General features: G+C 35.0%; 2 protein-coding genes across 2 annotated transcripts; one reads left to right on the forward strand and one right to left on the reverse strand.

Moving 5' to 3' along the window:
* Nucleotides 1-3729: 3729 nt before the first annotated feature.
* LOC106709239 (UDP-glucosyltransferase 2) lies at nt 3730-16049 on the forward strand. The gene is made up of 10 exons (XM_045684991.1): nt 3730-3779; nt 8396-8549; nt 10354-10441; nt 10582-10747; nt 11307-11501; nt 12701-12920; nt 13442-13661; nt 13832-14051; nt 14854-14957; nt 15717-16049. Exons 2-10 carry the CDS (start codon nt 8403-8405, stop codon nt 15893-15895), a joined length of 1539 nt encoding a protein of 512 aa, XP_045540947.1. The 5' UTR covers nt 3730-3779; nt 8396-8402; the 3' UTR covers nt 15896-16049.
* A 1074-nt stretch (nt 16050-17123) lies between these two features.
* LOC106713405 lies at nt 17124-26585 on the reverse strand. The gene is made up of 11 exons (XM_045684852.1): nt 25587-26585; nt 24832-25048; nt 23626-23803; nt 22307-23215; nt 21511-21676; nt 21075-21224; nt 19931-20399; nt 19599-19731; nt 19036-19150; nt 18245-18439; nt 17124-17246 (listed from the first exon to the last, which is right to left on the reverse strand). Exons 1-11 carry the CDS (start codon nt 26271-26273, stop codon nt 17124-17126), a joined length of 3342 nt encoding a protein of 1113 aa, XP_045540808.1. The 5' UTR covers nt 26274-26585.
* Nucleotides 26586-27673: the final 1088 nt, after the last annotated feature.

The following is a 27673-nucleotide window of genomic DNA, read 5'->3' on the forward strand; positions in this document are numbered from 1 at the left end:
CATTAGCAAAACAATCCACACTTAAAAAAGGGCAAAATTGCAAAGGGGATTTTTGTTATTGAAATATTGGATTTTAGTCATGGTGTGACGAGAGCAAGCTTTTGCTCTCGTCTCAGCGAATAATCAGCAAAAACATTCAACGTTCTCTGTACAAAAACGATGATCAGCACACAATGGTAAAAATTGCCACTATGAACTAAACTTCGAATGGAACTGTGACTTGCTTAAAATAACAGTGAAGAATAATCCACAACTGAGCACACATTTTAAGGCAACACCCATGTGCAAAACAAAATAATGATGATAATTGAGTATTGTTAGTGGTGAATGTACGTGCGTGCGTGCGTGCGAATATTATATTAAGTATAAGACGTATTAATCGTGCTATTTAAGTAGAATTAGTTAATAGTAGCTTGGCTATTAGTGTTGTGTTTCTGGCTCGTAAATACATTCTGTGTCCGATTTATGCACTTTTGGTTCATCATAGACACAGGCCACCCCCTTAAAATTCAAAGTTGCAGTAATTTAGGTTTTGTATGGTATAAGTAAAATTTTTACCGAGGTCAACATAGTTTCTCATAACTCCAATAAACATTTTCAAATAAGTCAGATGAGTACTTCATCTGACTTATTTGGTATTATTGGTTTAAAACGTTAAGGATTTTAAAATAAAGTTCTACGCTCAATCTTTAATAAATCCTGCCAAAACGTCCTCGAAACTCGAAACGTTATCGAAACTTTCCACAACACTAAGCTAGGATGCGCAGCGCCCGCGCCGCCCGCGCTTCGTGCAGTGCGGCCATGAGGCCTACAAATTTTGAGATAGATTTGACCTCAATCCGCACTAGGCGTAATTAATTTCTTTTCAGTGCGTTTGGGGCCTGTAGGACCTCATTTTTATCTAATTACGCCATTGGGCTAGATATCGCAAGAGAAACATTTCTATATATTTGACTCTGTCGTACTCATAGAAATACTGATCTAGTAGCCTCCCGCACAGAGCGAAACAACCCGATTTTGACTGCCGCACCAGCGAGAAGTCACGCTTTGGGCCTGTTCTGCCTCAACCCGCAGTTAACGTGTTAAAGAAAATACTTAATAAGTAACCTATTTATTCTTCCAGACTATGCTCTACATATGTGCCAAACTTCATCGAAATCCGTTGAAAAATTCAGGAGATACGTTCAAACAAACAACCATCCATTCATCCAAACTTTCACTTTATTAGTAAGATGTGTCAAATGTCAAAGCGGAAATAAAGTGAATTTTATTTAAAGTTAGTAACTTAAAAGTATTTAATAATAATAAAGCATATAAATGGCACAACACTATTTATACGTGGTGGGGAAACGTATTTGTGGAATTCCCAGCACATAAGTATAGTGTTATTCAAACTTGATAACGGCTCGCAATATTTTTTTTTAATATTATAATAATATATATATATTTTTTTAATATTATAATAATATATATTGTTAATAATCGAGCAAGCGATCATCATGAATTCGTCGAAATTACGCAGCGATCGCTGCTTGTTAACATTCGCAATTGCAAATGCATTGTCTTTAATCGAGGGAAGTACGCAGATAAAGATAATATTTCCCCTTTCTATGTGTACCCTCCTCCGTCATTAAAGAAAAGGGTGGGAAAGAGGACTAAAAGTACACCTCCGGCACGCACACTTATCGATCGAAACGCGGAATTGCTTCAACTTCACACCCCTCTATGAGGTCGTGGTATTGGAACGTTGGAAGCAGTCCATTCGTGTTGTTGCTGGTATCTGTTTAATATGGCAGAAAATGCTGCATACAACATTTATCTAAATACACGTTATACCAATCATAATTCTTAACCATAGACACACTGAAGCACTTTAGGTCGTAAATTCCCAAATATTACCGGTGTAACAATTTTTTTTCCATTTGACTATATAATATAGTGGGTTATTTTATATAATTATTTATTAATATCAATTCACTTTTACCTTTAAAAAAATTAAAATGTAAAATATCGTAATGGCCGCCATGTTTGGTTTTGGTTTGCACCCTACTTATTAAAATAAATTATAAAACATAAATCATAAGAAAACAAACAGTAGACACAAACTTAAAGTCAAAATAGATTCATGATCATCACTGTAACTGGTACTGTCTGCGGTTATTTCTCTCTATATTGTCTTCCAGTGGAAAGTTTAATTCATGTTGTCCAATTTTTATTATTTACAAATGTCTTCCGATTTGCCGTTCCCTAGAATAGTAGTCTTCCTCTAGATTGCGGCTTCTTCGTCAGCTTTATATTATGTTTGTAAGTTTGCCTGAATAACAGCCTGTATTATAAGTTGTGGTTGTTGCGCTGTCTTCAAATTCTAAGTTCATATTGAACCCTTGCACATATTAAAAATCTCCAAATACAAAATTTCTATTAATTTAATCTCGTGCACTTAAATAAAAATAACTTTTTTATACGTTTACATTTATGATATTAATATATATAGATAAAACATTATGTCTGTCGTTTACATAACACTGCGTTATCTGCCATTGATAATCATATTTATACATACTAATATTATAAATGAGAATGATAAGGTGTATAGCTGTTCGTTACTACATACTCGTATCTCTGGAACGGATCATTAAATTTGGCACAGATGTAGAACATAGTCTGGTAGAACATACAAGTTACTAAGTTTTTTTTAGTTACACACTGACGAAGTCACGGGCAAAAGCTATATTACACAAACAATTTTTTTTTTTCAAATATGGCATAATTTTTAAAACTTAAAATGTTAATACATATTTGTAAAAATGCAACAATAATTTTCCTTTTCAATGAATCACCTATTAATGTATAGAGAAATATACCTACTAAAATATATTACTCGTGTTATGTCACATTAGTTGTGTGTAATTGTCCCACATAGTAGCAGCGTTTGATTCCGATCATTACTGTGTTTCCAGTAGCGGATGATTTTCCCGATATTTTAGGCAAAATTAAAACAACGTTGTATTCAAAGCTGTTTCAAAACTGTTTACAAAAATATCAAAGGGACCGCAAATAAAAGTGTCTATACCGCAAAATCGATTGGTTTGTGTAACTGATTTTTTTTTATATGATAAGGTGGCAAAAGGGCGAACCACCTGAGATCGCCGAAGTAGTGAAGCTACTGCTGCTCCATCAAATCCACTTCCCCCTCCTATCTTTCCTTTATAAGAAAAGAGTGTAGAGGACTAAAATTAGGCCTCTGGCAGACTCGTCAGACGAAACGACGAGTTGCTTTCATTTCACGCCTGTCTTCTGTGCGGTCGTGGTGTTTCACCGGGCGAGCCGGCCAATTAGTACAACAGATGTGATTGTTGCTGTCGACTACCAAATATTGTATGGTATTAGCTATTATTCGTCCTTTTATCCATTGCCGTATTAAGAAGTTTTATTGTACAAGTTTTTCTTTTTAAGCATTTATAGATTAAAAATAAAAATTAAATAAAAAAAATAGTCCAATGTCAAATTTTAACCGTAGAGTTAGAAATTCATATTGTTTAAAAGAAAACAGAGACACCATGTGTCAATACAAATGCAATGGCACTTGAATTTAACGATGAGGTGGGCAATTTTTTTTTTACTGGCATCACTTCATCTTGCATCATTACTACTGAGTTTATCTCAGAATACCATTTAGTGTGTGGCCCCCTCGTGTAACAGAACGAGGTGCGTTCGGAAACAAAGTTTAAAAAAATTAAAAACACATTGATTATACTTTAAGGAGTTAATATAAGTCTGTGAGTATTTTTATAAATTATATTCTCTAATGTTTTAATTAATTTATCTTTTTGATGTGTATTTTATTGTTCATCGTGTGGTCGGAAACTGCAATATATTAGGTTTTTTTACAATGTTTTTTTTAATCTGTCACTTTTAAATAACTGGCCGTAAAATATAATTTCTTTAAATAATTATTCGATATTCAAAATGCGAGTTTTTAAAGCGTTGTTAGACGTTTCTATTGAATCAGATTTATTTGTTCGTCTTGTTAGATGTAATTGTATACATTTATTCCTGTTCGAGGTCATTGTTTGAATTAGGTATTCTTGACGATCAACTGACAATTAAATTCATATTTACATTCATAGATACTCTTGTTACTTATAAACGGTCAACATCTTAACTATAGTTAAACTTGTGGTCGAGCATTGTTCTAAATTCGGTCATAGTACAATCAGAGATTTTTGTTATATAGTTTCGTATAAAATAGTTTAATGCACTTCACTATTAACTTGTTTTAAGTTACACGTTCATCCGTTTGCGTAATTTCTTCAAAAAGGGTAACGAAGTTTTCGCGTCACTTGTTTATAAATTATATTAGTAAAATTATAGTCTCCGGAACGACTGGACTGATTTTTATGGTACTTTGACGGGAAGGTAGCTGATGCACGCTAGCATATTATAGGTTATTTTTTTTAATCCTGCACTGAAGAAGTCTAGGGTGACCACTAGTATAGTAGTATATGCCAAATCATTGTGTTCTATAGACGTAAAATAAATTTGCTATCATCTATATTTATTAACCCACGTTTGTCATTTGATAAATATTTATTTATTCAATTCATGACACCATATTGGGAACTTAATTTACGAAGTTAGACACGTTTCGTCTACTGCCTCGTTTCACAAGTTGCTGACAGTTTAGTCAAATTATAAACTGACGGTGCATACAAATAGTGACAGTTAAACCCACGAGTGTTCTTTAAAATACAAAAACCATTTTTCAGAAGTAATAAGTCGAGATGATAATAGTTTTTTGTGTGTGTTTTAACAAGAGTTATAAACGAAATATGTAAATATAAGAAGTTCAATTAGTATTGTGGGTATACTATTCAAACAAAGTATAAAATTATAAAGGACTAGCTTTTACCTGCGACTCCGTCCACGCGGAATAAAAAAAAATGCACACAAAATAAAAAAAGTTCCTATGTCCGTCTCCTAGTTCTAAGCTACCTCCCCATCAATTTTCAGCTAAATCAGTTCGACCGATCTTGAGTTATAAATAGTGTAACTAACACGACTTCCTTTTATATATATAGAAGATAAGATTTGGTTAGTTGTATCACAGGTTATTATAGTACGTCGACTTGAATACATCATCCGATAAAACCGGTTTGTGCCCAGTTTTTTTATACAACCATATTAAAAACCAAAGTCCACTGGTTGTGTATGATTCCATCAAAACTTTATGCCGGCTCGCAATGTTTATTGTAATTTACAAGCAGTAGTTCGCGAAATAACTTATTGGTGAATTTTGTGTCTTTTCTTAGGGCCTTCGTAAACAAGGCGATGTAAATCATGGAAACTAATATTGTATGGTTGCGTCTAAAGGCATTGAGATAGAAGCCATCAAGATGGTGTGGATGGAACTTGGCGTATGTCGTCCTATGACGGAACTCGGCGGCAGGAATTGTTCCAAACAATTCTTCTGAGCACTCCCCGTGGTAGATGCGGTATCTCACGTAGCAACTAAAATCGCAGATTTACGATACCTTCTGTACGAAGGGCCTTATATTAAAACTAACGGTCGTCCGCGACTTACTCAGCGCAGTATTTTTTTATATATTACAAGTTTGCAAACGAGAAATCGGCCACTTGATTTCGCCGAAATGGTCGACCGCTGTCCGTAGACATCCGCAAATGCAGAAGTTGCCTACCTTTAATTGACAATGAGACGCACTAAAAGGAATGTTTCCCCTTCCTATGCATCTCCTCCTCCATCAATTCGGCGGGAAGGGAAAGAAGGATATAATTGGGCCTCCGGCACCACACCCATCAGACGAAATGCGGAATTACTTCCTCTTCACGCCTGTCTTCTGTGTGGTCGTGGTATTTCGAGCGAGCCGGCCAATTCGTGCAACTGATGTTGTTGTTGTTAGCGTCTATCACGTATCAGTATTAAAGCATCCGTTCATCAGCCCATTGACGTGCTGATACGGACTCTACCACTTGACAATTGAATTAGAAATCTAATATATTTAATAACAGTAGTACAATCGGATTTCCATCTTTTTTTTAAGTTATTGGTATTTTCCTAATGACATCTTGCTAATATTATAAATGCGAACGGATCTTGATCAAATTTGGCACATAGATGATGTAGAACATACTCTGGAAGAACACATACGAGTAGGTTACTTTTTTTTAATTTCGCGCTGACGGAGTTGCGGGCGACAGCTAGTATTGTATTATTATATATAGTTGTAGCCCTCGATTCCTTCCGCGCGGAATTTAACAAAAATATAATAAGTAGCCTATGTGTTCTTCCTGACTATGTTCTACATCTGTGCCAAATTTCGTCAAGATCCGTTGATCCGTTCCAAAGATACCTTCAAACAAACATCCATCTAAACATTCACATTTATAATATTAGTAAAATTTGCAATATTTGCATTTTAAATAACAATAAGGATATAATTAAACTGTATCTCTGAATAAGGAAAAACTGACAAAACAATTACATATACTAAGCACTCGATCACTGTTCTTGGTATTCTACTATTTAATAGTACTTAAGAGACTAGAAAAATGTTCCTGATTTTCGCTACTTTTGAAGCTAAATTCAAAATCTACTAGTCTTCTAGTTATTTAAAAAACAAAAAAAATGGGACCCATCTGCAAGCACTTCCTTTCGATTAAAATATTTTTTTAAAATTCGGACCACCGGGGGCGGAGTTTCGCGGTAACACACATAAAAAAAATAAAAAAATACAGTCGAATTGATAACCTCCTTCTTTTTGAAGTCGGCTAAAAATACGAAATCAAAACTGACACACAACGCCACGAGATTGTCATTAAAAATAAATACGAGTAATGTAGTTTAGTTAAACACGTGCTTTAACCCTTTGTCCGCCGTTGATTAATATTATTGACGTCAACGTGGTTATATATTTCACCATAAATATATATCACCACAATGCTTTCGGTATACGTACTTCATTATTTCTTGATCTAAATCGTATTTCGCTAGTCTGCGCATAATAATGTTACAATAACCATGATTTGTCAAAAATCCGCGCCGGATGCTTGTCACGGTGTAAATGCGTAATTAGTTTTTTTTTTAAGATTTTAGGCTGTTTAACAACTCGCTTGAGAACAGTGGACCGACATTTTTGACAATCGTCATTGTGTCGTCATCGACAAAATTTGTATAAAATTTGTAGAGCGCCTCCTATCGGGACACCAAATATCTCGTACTAATTTTTGACATAATCGACGATGATGATAAGAAGGCGACTGTCACTAATATATAGCCTTGTCGATATTTTCTGGTATTGTGTAAAAAAAAAATTTTTTTTTTTTGGAAATTCTTTTTTCGATGCATTATCAAATATATATTTTCGAAATGATTTTTTTATCTTTTCACGGTCCTTTTGAATGTCTGCGATTTCACATTTTTTTTTTTTGCAATTCATCTTTTAACCGTATTTTAATTTATCACTATGAGATGATAAATATCACTTATCATTAAATTATTTTTATTAATATTATTTAAAAATATAACACCAATCCGATTGATTTACAAATCTACACATATAAAAGAAAGTTGTGTTAGTTACACTATTTATAACTCAAGAACGGCTGAATCGATTTGACTGAAAATTGGTGGGCAGGTAGCTTAGAACCAGGAAACGGACATAGGATTATTTTTACCCCGTTTTTTATTTTTTCTATTCCGCGCGGACGGAGTCGCAGGTAAAAGCTAGTATATTATAATTAATAATTATTCATTCAATATTTAATTAGATCTAAGGTTATAAGGTTTTTATTTATTTTCACTGTTCGTGTGCACCCTAACGATTTGGTTTACTTAGCTTAATTTCTACCCAAAGGTTGTCTGTCAGAGATCGCTGTATGTAATTTCTTTTTTTTTTGTAACTCTATGATAGTGCCCAATAAAGTATATTTGTATTTAGGGTTACCAGTTCGCCAAACCTACTAGCCGGACAGACCAGCCAGTTTGGCCGGACATTTGGGTAGAAAGGTCGGACACCCTATATTATTTAAGATTTTGTCTCAGTATTAATAGGGAATGTCAAAAGTTTGGGAAATGTAAAAAGCCTAACAAAAGCCATTTATTTTGGCCGGACACGCAATCAAAAAGCCTACCTATGTCCGGCTTTATCCGGACGCCTGGCAACGCTATTTGTATTTGTATTTGTATTTGTTAATAATTTTTTTTATAAAATAAAATTAAAATTCGACAGTAATTCTGTTATGACCTTTAGTATAAAAGAAGACTGACTCGATTTCTACGAGCAAGATGACAATGAGAGTAAAAAAATAGTGTCTGTTTTTTTTTTTGTTTTTTATTTAATTAACAAATAGATTTATTAATCTTTGTTTATTTCAGTATCAAGATGAGGACTTCAGTTCTTCTAGTGATGGTCCTAGTTATAAATTCGACCTCCGCTCACAAGATTCTTTGCATAACTCCAGCGCCAACTCGCAGCCATGCCACACTTGGTAGAGGCATTGTTAATACTTTACTAGAAGCTGGACATCAGGTATTACTTCAAACATCTAAAATCGAATTCAGTTTTTTATGAAATATCCATGTTTTTCGTTCGTCTTTTTTGTAACATATTTTATTAATATTATAAACTAGCTTTTACCCGCGACTCCGTCCGCGCGGAATAAAAAATAGAAAACGGGGTAAAAATTATCCTATGTCCGTTTCCTGGTTCTAAGCTACCTGCCCACCAATTTTCAGTCAAATCGATTCAACCGTTCTTGAGTTATAAATAGTGTAACTAACACGACTTTCTTTTATATATGTAGATGCGAAAATTTAGATGTAAGGTATCTTTTGCATGGATCTCGCTGAAATTTTGCATAGGTGTGGAACAGAGATTCTCAAAGGGGTAGATATCGAACTTAAAGCATTGCTAATTTTCACTCTGTCTTCTATTGACCTAAGTCAGAATTAATAATAATAATAATAACAATAATTGATCTTAAAAGTAGGTAATTTGACCATGGGGGGTCTGTGGAAACGGTTCATTTTGGAAAAGGGGATCACTTGTCCAAAATAGTTTGGGGATAACTGGTGTAGAACATAGTCTAGAAGGGCACATAGGTTACTTTTTTTTTTTAATTCTGCGCGAACGGAGTCGCGCGTTACAGCTAGTTATTAGCTGTGGGTTTTTGTACTGCTGTCTGTTATAAATTGTATTGTTTCTAAATTGTTTTTGTACAATAAATTAAAAAAAAAATTACAATAAATATGTAATCGAAATTTGTAAAAAAAGTAAGCAATAGGGCAGTTATAATTTGGAAAAATAATTTATATTTTATGCTTATACGTTGTAGTGTCAAATGTGTACTAATAAAATAGCCTACCTATAACTAAATACATGTTTCCGTGAGTTTTCACGGACGTGATTTGACTAGAAAGAAACGGACGAGGCAAAAAGCCGTCGTAGTAATAAAAAAAATCTGTCACTTTTTGCGGAGGAGTGACGTAAACATTACACAGTGCTTATCATGTTGACACTTTTGGAACGAAGTTCTTTATCGCGCGTTGTGAAAGGGGGCTAGACGGAAAAAATTCTTACGAAAAGTTGTCACGACACTTTTCGCTATAGTAAGTATGTTAACGACGAATGAGCGCTACTTCACCAAGGCAACGACGTGACAATATATAACGAAAATTTATAGAAATAAAATGTACTTCTTGTGTAGACTTAAGTTTTTTATTCATAGAATAAACATTGGTTCCTTCACTAATTAATCGAAAGGAACTTCGTTCCATCCGGGTGTCCCTTGACACCTCTCAAGTTTTTTTTTTTGTTTTTTTTTTATACACCGAAAAAGTTGTCTAACACGACGGTCATATGTCAAACTCAATTATAGTTCCACATGACTCTTATGGCAGTCGGTTAAGTGAATAGCAATGTATTTTACGGATAGCGGACAGCGTCTCTGTGTGTTCTTCCAGAGTCTTCTATATCTGTGCCAAATTTCATCAAAATCCGTTGTGCTATTGTGAGATATTTTCAAACAAATATCCATCCATCCATCCAAACTCAAAAACAAGGTTTCATCATCATCATCATCATCTCCTTGACCTATTCCCACTTTTTACCTGACCTTTCACACAAGGTTTTATAAAACTTAAAGTTTTGGCTTAAGTTTTTAAGGCCGGCCGCCTGCCTGTCGCCAAACTTACTTTGGAAGGAATTTCATTAAAATTACTTCTAAAAATACACTAAAAATTAAAATAAGTAAGAATACATTATAAATAGTAAAACTTTAAGTTAACTTTAATCGCATTTATAATTGATTGTTAATTCAATTTGATTATTTTAGGTAACATGGGTGACGGCGTTCCCAGATAAATCTATTAATAAAAATTTAAGGCAGATTGATTTGCCTAAATCTAGGGAAATAATAAAAGGTATGTAAGTTTTTTTTAAAAACATTATCTGATAATTTGACATCTATCAATATTTCTTATTACTTTAACTAGAATATGGTCGTCTTAAAATGGGGTACAAAGTTTTCGTTTCGTGTATTAATATAATGGATTTCTTCTAGACATTGACGCCACGAATCAAGGACGTATGAGTATGTCTATGTTGCGAGAGTTCGCAAGAAACATATCCATTGCTGCGTTGGAGACGCCCGAACTAAGGAATGTTCTGATCAACGAAAAATTTGACGCTGTTGTCACTGAATGGTTTTTCTCTGACTTGGAAGCAGGGTAAGGGATATTAGCATTTTTTTTATTAGATAAATACCTATAAAATATGAAGCAGATTACTTCCGGACAAGCCGAAAACAGAACGTTGTAGAGGCAGCTGGTCGATGCATCTGTAAAGGCATATGAAGACGAGCACGACCTTCAGTAATGAAGTCTACGAAGAAGAAGAAGAATATTACTTCAAACCACCACTGAGGTCTTCTAGATTTGTGTAAAAATATTCAAATATCTTGGCAGCTCTTAACTTCGCGCGAGTCACTGCACAGAACACAAACTTAGGTGTGCGCAGCGCGGACGTTATTATGCCGCCAAGATATTTGAAAAGAACTTAACTAGGATAGTCTAGGCTAGTCTGGACTAGGATAGTAGGATAGACAAAAAAGATTGCACCATAACTTAAACCATTACACTATATATTTAATTGCATATATCTGCGAACAAATTCAAAGATATGTGAAGTCAGCAAAGGCTTGCCAGCGTGGTTCACTACGGCATCGTCACCTCTAACGTAGGGTATATATATCTAGACATATCTGACATTAATGTTTTTTTTTAATAGATATGCGGCTGTCCAGCAAATACCTTGGATCTTGTTGAGTGGCGTAGTAATGCATCCTTACATGGAATATTTAGTGGACTCGGTCCGCACGCTGCCTGTCACTCCCTTCATGATGAACGATTTTCCCGTGCCCATGAACCTCTGGGACCGACTCTCCAATACCTTCAGCTTTGGGATGTTCATGTTTGGCATTTGGTTAGTATTATTATATCTTCTGTTTGTTACTTCTTAAAAATTAAAAGCAAAAACTTTTTTTTAGAAACAAGCTATTATTGTGTAAAGTCAAAACACTAATCACATATATAATTTTACGCCAGCAACAACATCAGTTGCACGAATTGGTCTGCTCGTCCGGTGAAATACCACGACCACACAGAAGACAGGCGTCAAGTGGAAGTAATTCCAAGTACAGTTCCGGAGGACTAATTTTAGTCCTCTTTCCCTTCCCACCCTCTTCTTATAAGGAAAGGATGGGAAGGGGATGTGGATTTGATGGAGGAGGAGATGCATAGGAAGGTTAAATATTCTCTTTTTGTGCGTCTCCTCCTTCGTCGATTGAGGGTAGACAACACATCAATTGCGAATGTCTATGGGCAGCGGTCGCTTCGCCATTTCGGCGAATTCATTTTGTTGCTTGCTCGTTTGCCACCTTGTAATATAAAAAAAAATCAAGACGATTCAAACGAGCCAAAACACGTTGAGTGTCGTTTCATTGCAAGTTCCTGTTGCCATCGTCTATCTCCATCATTAGATTAGCACAATGTCATCATTATATACTATGATCACACGATTTACACATGTATGCAAAATTTCAGCTCAAACAGTAACCTGCTAGTGGATTGTAATTTGCATCACAAAAATTCTTATAAAAACTAAAAAAAAAATAACTGACTGACACTCAGATGAAAAATAGGAATCAAATGAGAACTCATTCGTTGAAATCTGTTCAGTCGTTTACGCAACAGAAGGTTACAATGTTAGCTAACGCATATTCAAAGTTCGCCCGAAATTAATTGATCGTATTAAGGTTTATAATCGATCGAATCAAGAGCGTCGGTGGTTCAGGAGTTAAGCACTTGACTTGCAATCTGCAGGTCCTGGGTTCGAATCCCGCCATGTACCAATGTGTTTTTCGATTTTCGATTTACATATGTACATTTATCCGACGTTATTACAGTGAAGGAAAACATCGTGATGCTGCACATATCTGAGAAGAAATTCAATGATATGTGTGAAGTCAACCCGCACTTGGTCAGCGTGGTTGACTATGGCCTAGTCACCCCTAACTTGGGGTAGGCTCGGAGCCCCTCGGTGGGGAGCTGACAACGAAATGATGATGATGAATCGATTGCAGAGATATTGTGGTACCATAATTCCATAATTTTAATTCCCAGGCAAGACAGTACAGCCGTAGAAGCGCACTATGATAAGCAATTCTCGTCAATCGCGAAGGCACGCGGTGTGTCCCTACCACCGTTGTCAATCTCACGTCACAACATCTCGATCATGTTGGTCAACTCACACACGTCCTTTGCTCCCGCGCAGCCTCTGCCGCCCAATGTGATTGAGATCGCCGGATATCACATAGAGGAGACAACGCCGCCATTGCCAAAGGTATTTAGGAAACTGTTTAAGGCGCAGACGTAAGCGATGTAGGAGTAAATGTAAATAAATATGTAAGTAAATAAAGTTAGAATCGTGGTTGTTGAAAATAACGTACGAGAACACCGAAGATATTCTTAAAATAGTGTATTGAGTTTATTACTATTTATTTTGAATTAATGTTTTAACTTTACTTTTGAGACAAATGGCACTTTTGGTTTTCTTTAGTTAATTTGTTGTCGTCTAATAAATCTTTGATAAAACATAAGAGCAGGATCTTCGCGATACAGGCTACGCCTAGTGCGAGGGTACTGATCGATACTTATAAAAGCAACCCTTTTGTATCCATAAAGTTTCTTAGCTTAACTGTTCAATGTGAACTTAAACTTAATTTTTTGAATTGCAATAAATTATTTTTCATTTTCTTTCGTTTTTCTTTTGTTTTTCTATTCTGACTTAGGAGTAGAAATAGTCATAAGGTCATAAATGAAAACGTCAACGTCAAGAATTAGAGTTTTATGTCCTTTTTCTAGGATTTACAAGATCTTCTAGATTCTTCTCGCAATGGTGTGGTCTACTTCAGTATGGGATCTGTTCTTAAGTCCGCTGCACTCCCAGAAAGTACTAAACGGGAGCTGTTAAGAGTCCTGGGATCACTTCCTTATACGGTGCTTTGGAAATTCGAAGAGCAATTAGAAGGGCTTCCTAAGAATGTCCACATCAGATCTTGGATGCCACAAGCTAGTATTTTAGGTTAGTATTGATTTTGAAATAGTTGTAAGACAAGCAGTAAAAGACTAGTATCTAATGGCGCCACTTATGACGTTATGTGGTGATATGGCCACAAGAATGTGCGCACTAGCTTAATAGATTCACCATATTCTTGAAGGCAAAAATGTACAGAGTTTTATCATTATCTGCAGCGCATCCAAATGTAAAAGTGTTCATAACACACGGAGGTCTTCTGAGCACATTAGAAGCATTGAGGTACGGTGTACCGCTACTTGCCATACCGGTATTCGGAGACCAGCCCGGGAACGCAATCCGAGCGATGCGGTCAGGATACGCGCGCAAGGTCACCTTCTCACCAGACATGGCACCAGAATTGGAGAGGGAGTTGAAACATATGCTAGCTGATGATACGTAAGTATTGCAGTTTTTTTTTAATTCGTAGGAAAAATGGGCATATGGACATCCGCAACACTACAGGAGCTGCAGATGCATTGCCTTTAGGTAAAGCATGATCTTTTCTTAAAGGACCCAAGTCATAACTGTTTGGTAATATGGGCAAATGGATATCCAAAACACTAGAGGAGCTGCAGATGTATCGCCTTTTAGGTTTATCTAGGTATCTTTTCTTAAAGCATCCAAATTATAACTGTTTCGGAATACAGTTGAGGACGATACGGATGTTTTGGAATGCCAACTATCAATATGGTGAGAAATGACGGTCTGTCAGCTTGTATCATACAAAGTCAGCGATAGTAGACTCTTCTAAACACCTCTTGATACAGATTTAATTAAACCAATTATAGAGCGGACAAAATATTTCCCTTTTAACACTTTAGTCGGGAAAGTCAGGATCGACTTTAATTTTTAGTCAGCGCAAACGTGAAATTATAGGATTGTAGAAAGGATATACGTAAGAAGTACTCTATTTTCTACTTTCTCAACATTTTGTTTATGCTTTTAACAATTGTATAATGCAAAAGAATCAATCTTATATATATATATCTATATATATAAAAGAAAGTCGTGTTAGTTACACTATTTATAACTCAAGAACGTCTGAATCGATTTGACTGAAAATTGGTGAGCAGGTAGCTTAGAACCAGGAAAAGGACATAGGATAATTTTTACCCCGTTTTCAATTTTTATTACGCGCGGACGGAGTCGCGGGTAAAATCTAGTTTATAATAAAAATTCTTATGTTCGTTAATTACAGGTATTACAAAAAAGCTAAGGAGCTGTCAAAGTTGTTCAACAATCGGCCTGTCACACAGAGAAAGCTCATCCAACACTACATAGAGCTTGCTATAGATACTAAAGGTAAGTATTTTGTCATAAATAATATTATCTCTTTCATGTTCTTATCCTACTTTATGTGAAGTCCAGGGCCGGCTTTAGGTTAGGGCGTGGTTAGGCGACCGCCCAGGGCATTAGAAAGAAAGGTGCCATAGGAATGTGAATCACACAATCTGAAATAACCCTATTTACCTAAACCCCTCAAAGGCCTGGTAAAAAAGATGACGTCGTAGAAATGTCCCGTTGAAATGAAAAAAAAAACATAGCTATTATTGGATGAGGCGCACAAGTTTTAATCTTCTCGATTTATCTATCTTTCAGTCGTTAATCCCTTTATAATCATATCTCTTTCACGCAATCTCTTCCTAGGCCTATTCTTACCTATGTACTCTTTCTCTCCACATTCATACTCGTAGTTCTGTTCTCACACACAAATCTTCACTGTAATATTAAAGTGTAAGACGGTTCAGCCGTTTCAGAGATTAACAGAAACTAACAGTTTTATTTTGATTCTATATTTTATTTCATTATAACGAAAATAATTTTTGTCTGTGTGCCCACAAGTCCGCGCTTAGAGTAATCTCCGAAACGGCTGGGCTAAATTGACGGGACAGTAGTTGATGGACGCTGGCCTATTATAGTCTACTTTTTTCTTCCGCGCTAATAAAGCCAAGGGCGACCGCTAGTCCTTATATTATTTGAGTGTACAGTGGTGACTTTTCTTCTGTTCGTCTTTCATTATAATAAAAAGAAAATAATCTATTTATATAATATTTTTTTCAGGAGCATATCATCTTCGTTCAAAGAGTCAATTGTACAAATGGTACGAACTCTGGATGTTAGACCAACTAGCGGTAGTCGTAACCGCTTTACTCTTTATATATTTACTTCTAAAGAAGATTGTTAGCGTATTCACCAAGAAGAATGTTAAAGAAGTAAAGAAGAGCAAGAAGAATAAATAATTTTAAAAGTTTTGTGACATTTGTATTCATCATCATCTCCTTGTCTCACCTACCTAGGGTCGGTGCACCAGGTTTCCCTCCTCCAAATGAATCTGTCTGCCTTCATCTCCATTCCTTGATCATGTCATCTTTCACGCAATCCATCCATCTCTTCCTATGTCTACCGGTGTACCTCCACACTCTATTGAGTAGTAGTGATATATATATATATATATATATATATATATATATATAGGATTCTGAAAATTTGACGTCAAAATTTTATTTTCTAAAGGTCGCTCCGAATTTTTATAAATTTCCAAGGTAAATACTTTATATCTTTTTAAAAGAGAAATTATAAATATATATATATATATATATATATATATATATATATATATATATATATATATAGGATTCTGAAAATTTGACGTCAAAATTTTATTTTCTAAAGGTCGCTCCGAATTTTTATAAATTTCCAAGGTAAATACTTTATATCTTTTTAAAAGAGAAATTATAAAAATTCGGAGCTACCTTTAGAAAATAATATTTTGACGTCAAATTTTCAGAATCTTTATATTATTTTACACTTAAAAAGATGGCATGACGAGAAAAAAAAATTAAAACAAAAAAAATCTGATTTTCGGCAATTTTGGAATTTTTCAAAAATTCTGAGCCACCTTTTAAGAAATTTTTTTAACCTGTCCTTTGGTGGAGGTTCTTAAAACATAGTAAACTCACATATTTTCACACGAGAATCGAAAAAAACAAAAATTTTATTTTTTTGGGCCACCCTAATATATATCTTATATATAAAATTCTCGTGTCACTTGAACTCCTCCGAAACGGCTTCACCGATTCTCATGAAATTTTGTGAGCATATTCAGTAGGTCTAAGAATCGGCCAACATCTATTTTTCATAACCCCCCCCCCCATTTAGTTTTTTTTTTAACTGCGCGCGGACGGAGTCGCGGCCGGCAGCTAGTATATATATATATATATTTATCTCTTAGGCCCTTCGTACACAAGGCTGCTTAAATCTTTGAAACTCGGCGATTTTAGTCATTTCAGAGGTTTTTACAGCACTCGTCTCTTTAACAGTCTCTTTGACAGTGACCTAAAGATATGTGTCATTACGTCACGTCAGTCCAAATGGTTATTTTCAGCCGTCAATGTTAGAAATGAAAACATTTTTTCACTTTTATAATAATTTATTTATACATAATTGAAGTTTTCTTAAAATAAAGTTTTATAAAAGTGCGAGATATCGTTTGAAAAGTTGCAAATTGTCTTCTTGTTTCTCATTAGATATCCTGTAGGTTTGAACTTCATTTTTTCTTACCAAAGCCTGTGAAAAAATAATATAAAATAACTAAATGTATGCCGAGTTCTTGTATTGCAAAGATATCTGGCCCTAGTGAAGATATGTAAAACCCAGGGCCGGATTTAGAATAGGGATGTGTAAAGCCACCGCCCAGGGCGCTGGACCAAAGGACCACAGGTCGGCTAATTACGTGTAAAAACCGTTACTGGTACTAAAAGGCCATAGAAAATTTCACAAAAGAAATAATATGGACATCTGCAGTACGAAAAGGATATTTTGAGACTATTTGTATATAGACAGGATGTTCTACTGTCACAATTTAGTTTGACTTACACCGAGTCAGATATAAAATATAAATATATAAACGTCGGTCTAATAAATATATAAACGTCAAATTTCAAACATGGCGGCCAATATACTTTTTAATATTCCCAATCATCCGAATATATTTTTTGTTGTGAAACATCTATAGGCTCACTTGTAAACCGAATTGTTGGCGTGGCGACGCTTGCCGTGGCGACGGGTCGCCACATTATATTAAAGTATACATATATATATTTTATGTGTAGTAGAGTGTACGGTGTGGCGACGGGTCGCCATGCTATACTGAGGTATACATATATATATATTACATAATAATATTATATAATATTTAATATTTTATGCATATTGTACACACATGATGTTTCACATCTGCCAGGCGTCCCATAACGGCTCACATTTTTTTTGTATAGTATTTTAAACGACTAAGCCACCTGAATTGTGAGGATGAAGATATTTTCCCTTCCTAGCCGTCTGTTCCCTTGACAAATCCACTTTCCTCTTCCATCCTTTCCTTATTACAAATGTTTGGGAATGGGAGAGTCTTCTGTGTTGCCATGTGGCCACTTTTTACTCGACTGACAAGAATGTATGGAACGTATGTAAGTTTCTTTTTATGTATGTGCGTTTGTATGTATGTAAATGATATTGTGACGACCTAGAACCTAAACTACTGAACCTATTTTGACCTAGAATAGTAATCAAGTGAGTCATTTGATCCGTATCCTTTCCCTGATTGTCTGTGTACGCGTTCTTCTTACCATGGTATGTCCGTTAGCAACAAGAAGATTGCTATCAGTGACTCTTGTTGCAGCTATATCACTGTTGGTGAGTCGCCAAGCGGTCACCGTGCCGTCAACTAATAGAGCCACCATATCGAATGGGTTACTAGGTGGCCATAGTAAAGATTTTATGGCCATCTGGAACAAAAAAGTCAGACTATAGTTTCCAGAAAAATTTATATGATACGACAAGGATCTTGTTACTTTAATATTTACAGTTAATGAGCATTTTCATTTTAACTTTTTTTTTATATCATAAGGTGGCAAACGAGCAAACGGCCACCTGGATTTGCCACAATAGCGAGGCGACCGTTGCCCATAGACATCCGCAAATGCTGATGCGTTGCCTACCTTTAATCAACGGAGAAGGGAACGCACAGAAAGAGGATATTTCTCCTTCCTGTGCATCCCCTCTTCCGCCAAATCCACTTCCCCTTCCCATCCCTTCCTAATGAGAAAAGGGTGGGAAGGGAAAGAGGACTAAAATTAGTCCTCCGGAACCACACTTATCAGACTGTACTTGGAATTACTTCCACTTGACGCCTGTCTTCTGTGTGGTCGTGGTATTGCACCGGTCGACCCGGCCAATTCTTGCACCCATAAAATATTGTTTTTGCGGGATCTACCACTGTTAAAACACTTTTAAAAGATAAAAAGAAAGATAGTTACTTTTGGCCAAAGAAGTAACTATCTTTCTCTCATACACTGACAATTCGACATCAATCGACATTTACCTTTCTTTCCTTGCCAATAGGATTCAAATTTGCTATATTTTCCGTTTGTACACTGCTGATATATCGACCTTTGGAATCCGTTTTGTATTTTTCCGATGCTGTCGAATTGACATTACTGTAAAAGAAACATTTTTAGGCACTGATCTCTATAAAAGGATAGGCGATTTCTTGGGAATGATAACTTTCGTTTCATTCCGACTTAACGAAGTTGTTACTGACGAAAATGGTGAAAATCAAATAAGCACAAAATACTAAGCTTTATAGCCTGTCCACATATAAGTCTATTAAGTATGATAGCATATATTGTCTATGTGCTATTAAGTAATTAAAAAGCAAATTAACCAGACTGGCCATACCGTATGACACTCAGGGGAAGAAAAGTGATCGAATAACACTTCAACTGTCAAAATCAGTTCAGTTTTTTAGTCTACAGAAGGTTACAAAGTTCACATATATTAAAACAAAATAACGCGCGATAAACATTAACTTCTTGTTAGTGTGATAGTTTATTTGATAAAATAATAGCTCTTAAGATAATAATATATTAAATAAAATATAAATACCCGCAATCCAATATTAATAGAACTCTAAAATCTATCACAGAACACAAATTAACCGTCCCAGAGTCAGTCGCCGCTAGCATTAGTAGTAACCCATTCTGGGATATCTCTAAACGTGTTATAGAACATGTGTCATCTGTGGAAACAGAATTTATTTTAGTTTCAGACGTTCTTTAAAACAAATTCTTCGAAAAAAATTTTTTTTTGTGAGCAGTACCATAAATGTGTACGAAATTTCCGATCTATCTAATTATAAGGAGTAGGTTAAATTTCAATTATTATATTTAAACCAAATAAACATCACTATTAAAATAAAATCGTTTCAAAATACTTACTGGCAACACATAACCTTAAAACTTTAAAAGTACCCATATATCTTATACAACGTAAAACTTCTCCACAATTTTTACCTATTAAAAAGTTATCCGTATTATCTATTTTTATTATTTTCATATCATAACACACAATTCCTGTTTCCCATATATTTGACGTATTTTTTACAACTTTTTTACCAGCACTGGCAACACTCCGCCTGTCAACTGATTGGCGGGAACTCAATGTCACTTTTGTTTCTAACCTCTTATTTGACATTCTTCTTTTAGCGGCGTTTAAATTAAATCTTTTATTAATATTCTCTAATTCGATATTTATATCATCTAAATGTTCTGTTAAATGTATGGTTTGTATTTTTTCTAACGCCATTTTTGACCAAAATGCTTTCCCTATGTCATTATATTTCTTTCTAGATCTTTCTTGGACTAACGAGTATATTGTTAATATACCAACACGTTGTAATGAACATATCTACAACAAAAAAAATCGTCATCATCCTGCCCTTTTCCACTATTGACACGTTATGTCTTCCATAGATCTCTATCAGCCTTCATATCGATGGCTCCTACGAATAAGGGCCAATGTGCAAATTAACAACTTTACAGGAGAGGCTCTCACAGTTTCAACCACATAGGAAAATAGACCGCATAAGCCCTTTTACTTCAGCAAAAAATAACATTTATATATAAAATATAATATTTTGCTTAGTGCCTTATACATAGAACCCATCGATATGTGAATTTTTAACATCGGTAGATTCCGTTACAACAATTGTTGGGTGCACTAATGTGCTGTCTCACCCGGTGATACCACCACCACAAAGAATACAGAAGTCAAGTGGAAGCAATACCACATTTCGTCCCATTAGTTTGCGGAGGCTTTATTTTGCTCCATGTTCCCTTCCCACACTGCGGACTTTACCACTATTAAAATATCTTACTAATATTATAAATGCGAATGTTTAGATGGATGGATGTTTGAAGGTATCTCAGGAACGGCGCAACGGATCTTGATCAAATTTCGCACAGCTGAAAAACATAGTCTGGAAGAACACATAGGCTACTTATTACGTTTTTTTTTTTAATTCCGCGCTGACAGAGTCGCGGGCGACAGCTAGTACAATATAAAGTTAGAATATTTTTTTACCTGGGCTATAATTTTTCGGCCTTCATCTTGTCTGGTCACCGAAGTTTCCCCAATAAACTCCAAACCAACAATGAAATCGTTCACACCTTTCTCAATTATATTGATTCCACTACTAGTATAAGCACTAATTTGCATTGGACGTGACATTATCTAAAAAAAATACACCTTCTTGATTCTAAAACGGACTAGACGAAAACCCGGCGTTTTACTTAATGTCCGCCATTTTTTGCTTCGGATTAGGTAAAGATGCCTTATGTAAAATTCAAATGTCTTCATCATCGCATACTGATTTATAAAATTAAAAGCACTAATCGAGCACACTTTAAAAACATTATTATATGATAGAGTAATACGCACGCTTGGTCCTGTCTCTTAACAGTCAAAGCTCACTGTACATTTTCCAAAAAAAAAGTTATATAATAATCTGTAGACTAACCTTTTCACTTTTACTATTCATTGTAATATTCTTTAAATTCCATTCTCTGTCAATTTCAGTTTGTGTCATTCGAGTCGTATCAATTTCTACCGAATTGGTAGTTTTTTCGTCGCTGGTATCATTTATCCAAGTAGCTTTTTCGGATAGATCCCATAAATGTATAGATCTGTAGGAATTTAATAATAAATTCTGTTTTCTATGGTACATTTATTCGATAAAAAGGCGTCGGTGGTGCATATTGATCTTTCACCAGACCGGACCAAAATCTAAATGTCCAGGTTCGAACCCCGCCGTGAAATGTGTTTCTCGATTTTTGAATTTCATAGGTACATTTATCTGACGTACTTACGGTGAAGGAAAACATCATGAACCTACACATATCGGCGAAGAAATTCAAAAATATGTGTGAAGCCAACTCGCACTGGGCCAGTGTGGTTGACTATAGTAAACTTTTTTGTGACTGAGTAGTCACTGTTTGCCTTGAAGAGACAATTACAGTTTCATCGGGCTTGAGGTGGCCGGGCGCAGGAGGCGCTTAGCCTAAACCTCATTTAAGAGTAACTAGGCTCGAGGGCTACCTTAGGAGCCTCGGCTCCGGCTGTTAGTTTAATATTATTACCAGATTGGACTATGGCCTAGTCGCGCCTTACTTGGTTAAGCTCCTCGCTCCTCGGTGGGATCGACATTGAACGGATGTTCTTATGATGATGGAAAATCATCGTCGAAAACCGACATTAACGAGTTTTAGCGTAATATGTAGTTTGTCTATGGATTGGAAGAAGGTATAAAATCTTACCCATCTTCCAATGCAGCGACGATTATTCCATCAGCACCTCCTCGGAACTGACCGATACTAACGTTATCTGGAGCTATTAATAATTTTATAGGCTCCTTTAAAACACCAGATAAATCCCACAAACAAAGAATACATTTCTGGAAATCTTTACTAGACTTTTCATGTACCGTCACAAGTAAATTGTCTTTATTTTCCGATATAATTACATTTATAACTTTCAAATCTTTATAAAATATTGCATTGTTTTGAATATTAATTGTAATATAACCTGTGCTGAAAGGAAATTTCGAGCTCTTTGTCAAATTAAATATATCAGTGTTGCCAGCATTTAAACTTAAAATATAACTAATTCGACTTTCCGTCTTTTTTAAAAACTTCTTCAATCTATTTACATTGAAATCACATTTTTTTAATTTACTTTTATATATTTCGTGTGGCAGAATTTCATCAGTACCGACTCCATCTTTTTGCTCTAAGAATATTCGTAATTGATTATTATTATAAGCTTCATTATCGTATTTCTCTGTTTTATCATTTTGCTTAAGTAATGACAATTTACTGAGAAAATCATTACTTGTACTTCGTTGTACAACTTTCTCTTTTACATGAATGTGCTTTGAAAACTCTATCGGATGTTGAGTCCATTTATTTTCAAATAAAATTTCTTCAGTCTGCACTTCTTCTGTAACACCATCTTCAAATGTCTGCACAGCAACCTGCGTAGAGTTTCTACCACCAAATGTTGCCATATACAAATCGTACGGTATCGGTTGCATTTCAAACAAAGTGTACGTCATTTCGTGTAGTGTTACCATACTCAAAATATCTTTCGCTCTTTGTTCAAGTTGCTGAAATACGCGCCGTTTTTTTCTATTTCTTTTCGATACTGCAAAGTCTATAAATAGAGGTCTGAAAGGTACCATGAATTTTTTTTAGGCAAGTTCTACAAATTATGGATTAACGTAAGAATATGATTTTCAATATTAAAGGAAAGGGGCTGTACGTCCCCTCTTCTGTCTTATAAAGGTAGGCAAGGCATCTACTAAATTTGCTGCAGTCAATTTGCTATTTTAGCGAAATCTAGTTACCACTTACTCGTTTGTCACCTTGTATAAATCTATATATATAAAAGAAAGTCGTGTTAGTTACACTATTTATAACTCAAGGTCGAACTGATTTAGCTGAAAATTGATGGGGATGTAGCTTAGAACTAGGAGACGGACATAGCAACTTTTTTTTTATCTTGTGTGCATTTTTTTTATTCCGCGCGGACGGAGTCGCGGGTAAAAGCTAGTGAATAATAAATACGAGTCATTCACCTGTCTAAGACATCAACGTGAACAGTCTTCATACTGGAGACGCTGGAAGTTGACATATCCTGGAAACCTTCATCAGTCAACGATATTCTTTTGTCACAATCTTCTGTAACTTCGTCTATGAAATCAAGTGGAGTTTTCTTCTGTGCTGATCTCTGAGGGTCCCGTAGATCAAAATTACCTATATAAGAATTAAATTTGGTTCACAGCTAGTGTCGAATAAACGTCTGTGAATCAGATCTGAACAGATCACAAGATTACACAGACTTGAACCGTTGAGCTGCGGATCAATAACTAAACATACAGCTCAGCTCATCGCAATTTACTACAACTCTGTGAAGCGATAAGTTGACTGATGACTCGCAGTTCTAGGTCAAAACGCAACTCATCCGTATGCAGGTACTAATTGAGTGGAGCTGCGAGCCGATTCACTGCTTCACTCATGTGAACCGTAAGTTGATCTGCAGGTCATCAATTTTATTTGAGTCACCCATGGGCACAACTTACATAATTTTAATATGTTATTTTGATAGTTTTGTTGTCATTTTTTGGCCTGGTGATTAACGTAAACAGGTTACAGTAGTTTGGACACCAGTCCCCTGACCATAGGTAAAAAATAATAAAGTTATTTTTATTAAAAAAAAACTTGAGAGGTGTCAAGGGACACCCGGATGAAACGAAGTTCCTTTCGATTAATTAGTGAAGGAATCAATGTTTATTCTATGAATAAAAAACTTAAGTCTTCACAAGAAGTACATTTTATTTCTATGAATTATCGTTATATATTGTCACGTCGTTGCCATGGTGAAGTAGCGCTCATTCGTCGTTAACATATAACTATAACAATAGCAAAAAGTGTCGTGACAACTTTTCGTAAGAATTTTTTCCGTCTAGCCCCCTTTCACAACGCGCGATAAGGAACTTCGTTCCAAAAATATATATTGTACTCTCTGATTTGTCAAAAGAAGTGAAAAGGGTGACAATCTGTATTAATGTATTGTGTCTAAGCAACGTGTTGGTACGAACAATTTTTGACCTAATTGTGAACGACAAATAACACTTCAATAAAATGGGTAGGAAATATACGTCCTCGACTGTAGATAACATACGACCACATCCCCACCTTATATCATGTAGAATTCAATCGATAGTTTTTTAATAAAAAAATATATACTTTTTGGTAAAAATATAAACCGAAATATTGCTCACCTGAATCTAGCATCTTTTCTTCGTTCTCTTTACAGTTGATTTCGTCTTTTGCCATTAAATGAACATCACTCTCTTCTTTGTCTGAATTTTGATCATTGTCAGTTGTAGAATTTCCATCATTATTAGATTCGCTGTGATACGAATCAAAATCAGATTCGTAACTTTCGAAGTCATCTTCATAACTGATGTCCTCTTCACTTGATTTTTCTTTTTCTACCTACATTACCGCTATTGATTAGTTTAGATTTTTTTTATTTACTAGAAGACTAAGACTGTTCACATTACTGCTACAAGTTCAATTGAATTACTATTAATCTTACTAATATTATAAATGCGAATGTTTAGATGGATGTTTGTTTGAAAGTATCTCCAGAACGACTCAACAGATCTTGATGAAAATTGTCACAAATGTAGAACATAGTCTGGAAGAACACATAGGTTACTTAATACGTCTTTTTTTAATTACGCGCGGACAGAGACGCGGGCGACAGTTGGTTGTTTATATTGCCGGTCATGTGATTTAGACCCTTATCCCACAAATCGACTAGTCACGCGCCCTATTATGACAGTCGCGACCGTTCCAATTATTACAAAAAACTATTAGTCAAATAGGGGAAAAAGTCTTAAAATTTCCCTTCAAACTCATTTATTGACAAATATAGACATAATCTAGCTAGTTGTATCGTTTTGCATATTTTTTCATTGCTAGTTTGACTAAATTAAAAAAAGTAAAACGTAAAAAAAAAGATTTTGACCTTTGCCTCGTCCCCGTTCAAATCCACGAAAAAAGCTTTCGGCTTCGCGCTAAGCTTTTTTGACAAATTTTGCATTTCCACGTTGTTGTCAACTACATCAGCCTTTAAAACCTTGACCTCATTTTCATCTAACGTCCTAGTTTTCGAACGCTGTCTGAGAAATATATCCGCCATATTGGATTTTCCATCAGCAACTTTATTGGGTTGATTAGTTATATTCTTAGGTCTACCGGTGCTTAAATTCGATTTTTCTTTTTTTAATTCCACGGACCTCCTTAATATTGGTGAATTGACAGTAACATTAGCTGGTGCTTGAGCTTTTACTACACGCGGCGTTCTGGCTGAATGTAAATTTACTTTTGTCTCAACTTTTTTTTCGACCGCCATCTTTGTTGAAGTTTTTCGTACGCTAACCGTTGAAGTTGATTTCAAATAATCCTTCATAGGCGATATGTTTCTAGCGGTATTTAACGTTGATGAAAAAGCTTTTTTCGGGGCTTGTGAAACATCAGCTTTCTTTTTGCCATAAATATCAGATGTGGATGTATTCTGTAAATAATTTCTGGGCGTTGTTGATACCTTTTTAGGTTTATCGTCGTCTGTTTTACGTGTTGTTACTGATCCATCCGTTTTGACCCTATCATTGCTCCTTATTTTCTCTATATTTCTCCTCGAAGGGGTCTGCATTTCGAATTATTTTTTATTATTTATCTGGAAATCATTAATTTCAAATTAAGTAATCGTTTCTGCAATTCCCTCCGTCCGTTGTAATAAGTTTATTGTAGAAGGAAGTGAAGATCCGATAAAGGTACAGATTACAACTATCACTTTTAGATGTAGCTTTGGAGTAAAACGACCAGTGGAAAAAACATTATACCTACATTGTTATATCGATATAGTTAAGCCTTATTTTTCCCGTGATTTTACGACGACATCGTATTTCCCTCTCTCACTCTTATAAGTAGCGTAATAGATTGTGAAGTGTGCGTAAAATATTGTGTAACTATCATCAGAAATTATTTCATTAAGAAAGGTACCATGTTTATATACACTTAAAGTTGGTACCAACTGCTACAATTAGGAATTAAGTAAGAACTTCTTTACGGAAAACACCTTCGACAGATACATCAATTACAAAAGTGAAACTTTAAGTCCAATCTTCAATAGTAACTCGCCTACTTACCAAAATATAAAACGAACCACAATAATTGTAACACATTAAACATTAAAGAAAATTATTAATTTACACAATAAACAGTGTTTCACAAATGCAATGAATCGAAATCTAAAAATATGCAATGTGATATTTTTAATTTCGTTACCATGGTTACGGATTGAAAACATTTTTTCTATTTTACCAGAGATAAAAGTTACCATAGTAAAATGTTGCCATTAATTATCTCCATATTATTACTATAATTTTAAATTACAATAAAAATACTCTAGTGTTGCTATCCATCCATACATATCCATCTCTGGCATCTCGGATCAATTAATGTTAGGCCTGGGCCATCCGCTGCTTGTTTACCCTCTTATACTATAAAGAAAAAGCTTGATTCTTGTCTTTGATTCTAGTGTTAAGGTGTTAATGTTTTCTTAGTCTAGTTTTCAAATTAATACGAATTTTATAATTTTTATATACGTTTAATTAAGCAGTGATTTAACGAAATAAAATAAATAACAAATAAAACAACAATACTTTTTAGTCATATTGAGGAAATGTACTTTCGTTTATTACAATTACTTAATTCACGATAAATAATACGCAAACGGACGTATTCATTAAATACAAAATTAACTGCACGACGCACGGCAGCCATCTTGCTAAACATGACGCGACACAGATAATGTAAAAAATACACGATTCTGTCAACGCACTCAGAATAAGACAAAAAAGCTGTACAAGCCGCTGCTGTCAAATTCGTTTTTTTTTTTAACAGATCTGGCAAAAGTATTCGGTAACTTATTGAGTCTACAGATAATTTATAGAGCAGGAGAGTTTCGAAAAAAAAATGTAATATTAAAAAAAATTACACAATTTAATAAATCAGCAAAAGATTTTTGCACTGCAAAAATTATATTAAATA

Source organism: Papilio machaon, chromosome 28 (genome assembly GCF_912999745.1).
Source record: "Papilio machaon chromosome 28, ilPapMach1.1, whole genome shotgun sequence".
Lineage (NCBI taxonomy): Eukaryota > Metazoa > Arthropoda > Insecta > Lepidoptera > Papilionidae > Papilio > Papilio machaon.

Bases quoted from the DNA above. Each gene is read 5' to 3' on its own strand.
- LOC106709239 (XM_045684991.1), top strand. From the start codon at position 8,403: ATGAGGACTTCAGTTCTTCTAGTGATGGTCCTAGTTATAAATTCGACC. The intron at 14,052-14,853 runs GTAAGTATTGCA...CGTTAATTACAG, and splicing joins CATATGCTAGCTGATGATAC to GTATTACAAAAAAGCTAAGG. The intron at 14,958-15,716 runs GTAAGTATTTTG...TATTTTTTTCAG, and splicing joins GCTTGCTATAGATACTAAAG to GAGCATATCATCTTCGTTCA.
- LOC106713405 (XM_045684852.1), bottom strand. From the start codon at position 26,273: ATGCAGACCCCTTCGAGGAGAAATATAGAGAAAATAAGGAGCAATGAT. The intron at 23,804-24,831 runs GTGAGCAATATT...ATTCTTATATAG, and splicing joins AGAAAAGATGCTAGATTCAG to GTAATTTTGATCTACGGGAC. The intron at 23,216-23,625 runs GTGAATGACTCG...GGTACCTTTCAG, and splicing joins CACGTTGATGTCTTAGACAG to ACCTCTATTTATAGACTTTG.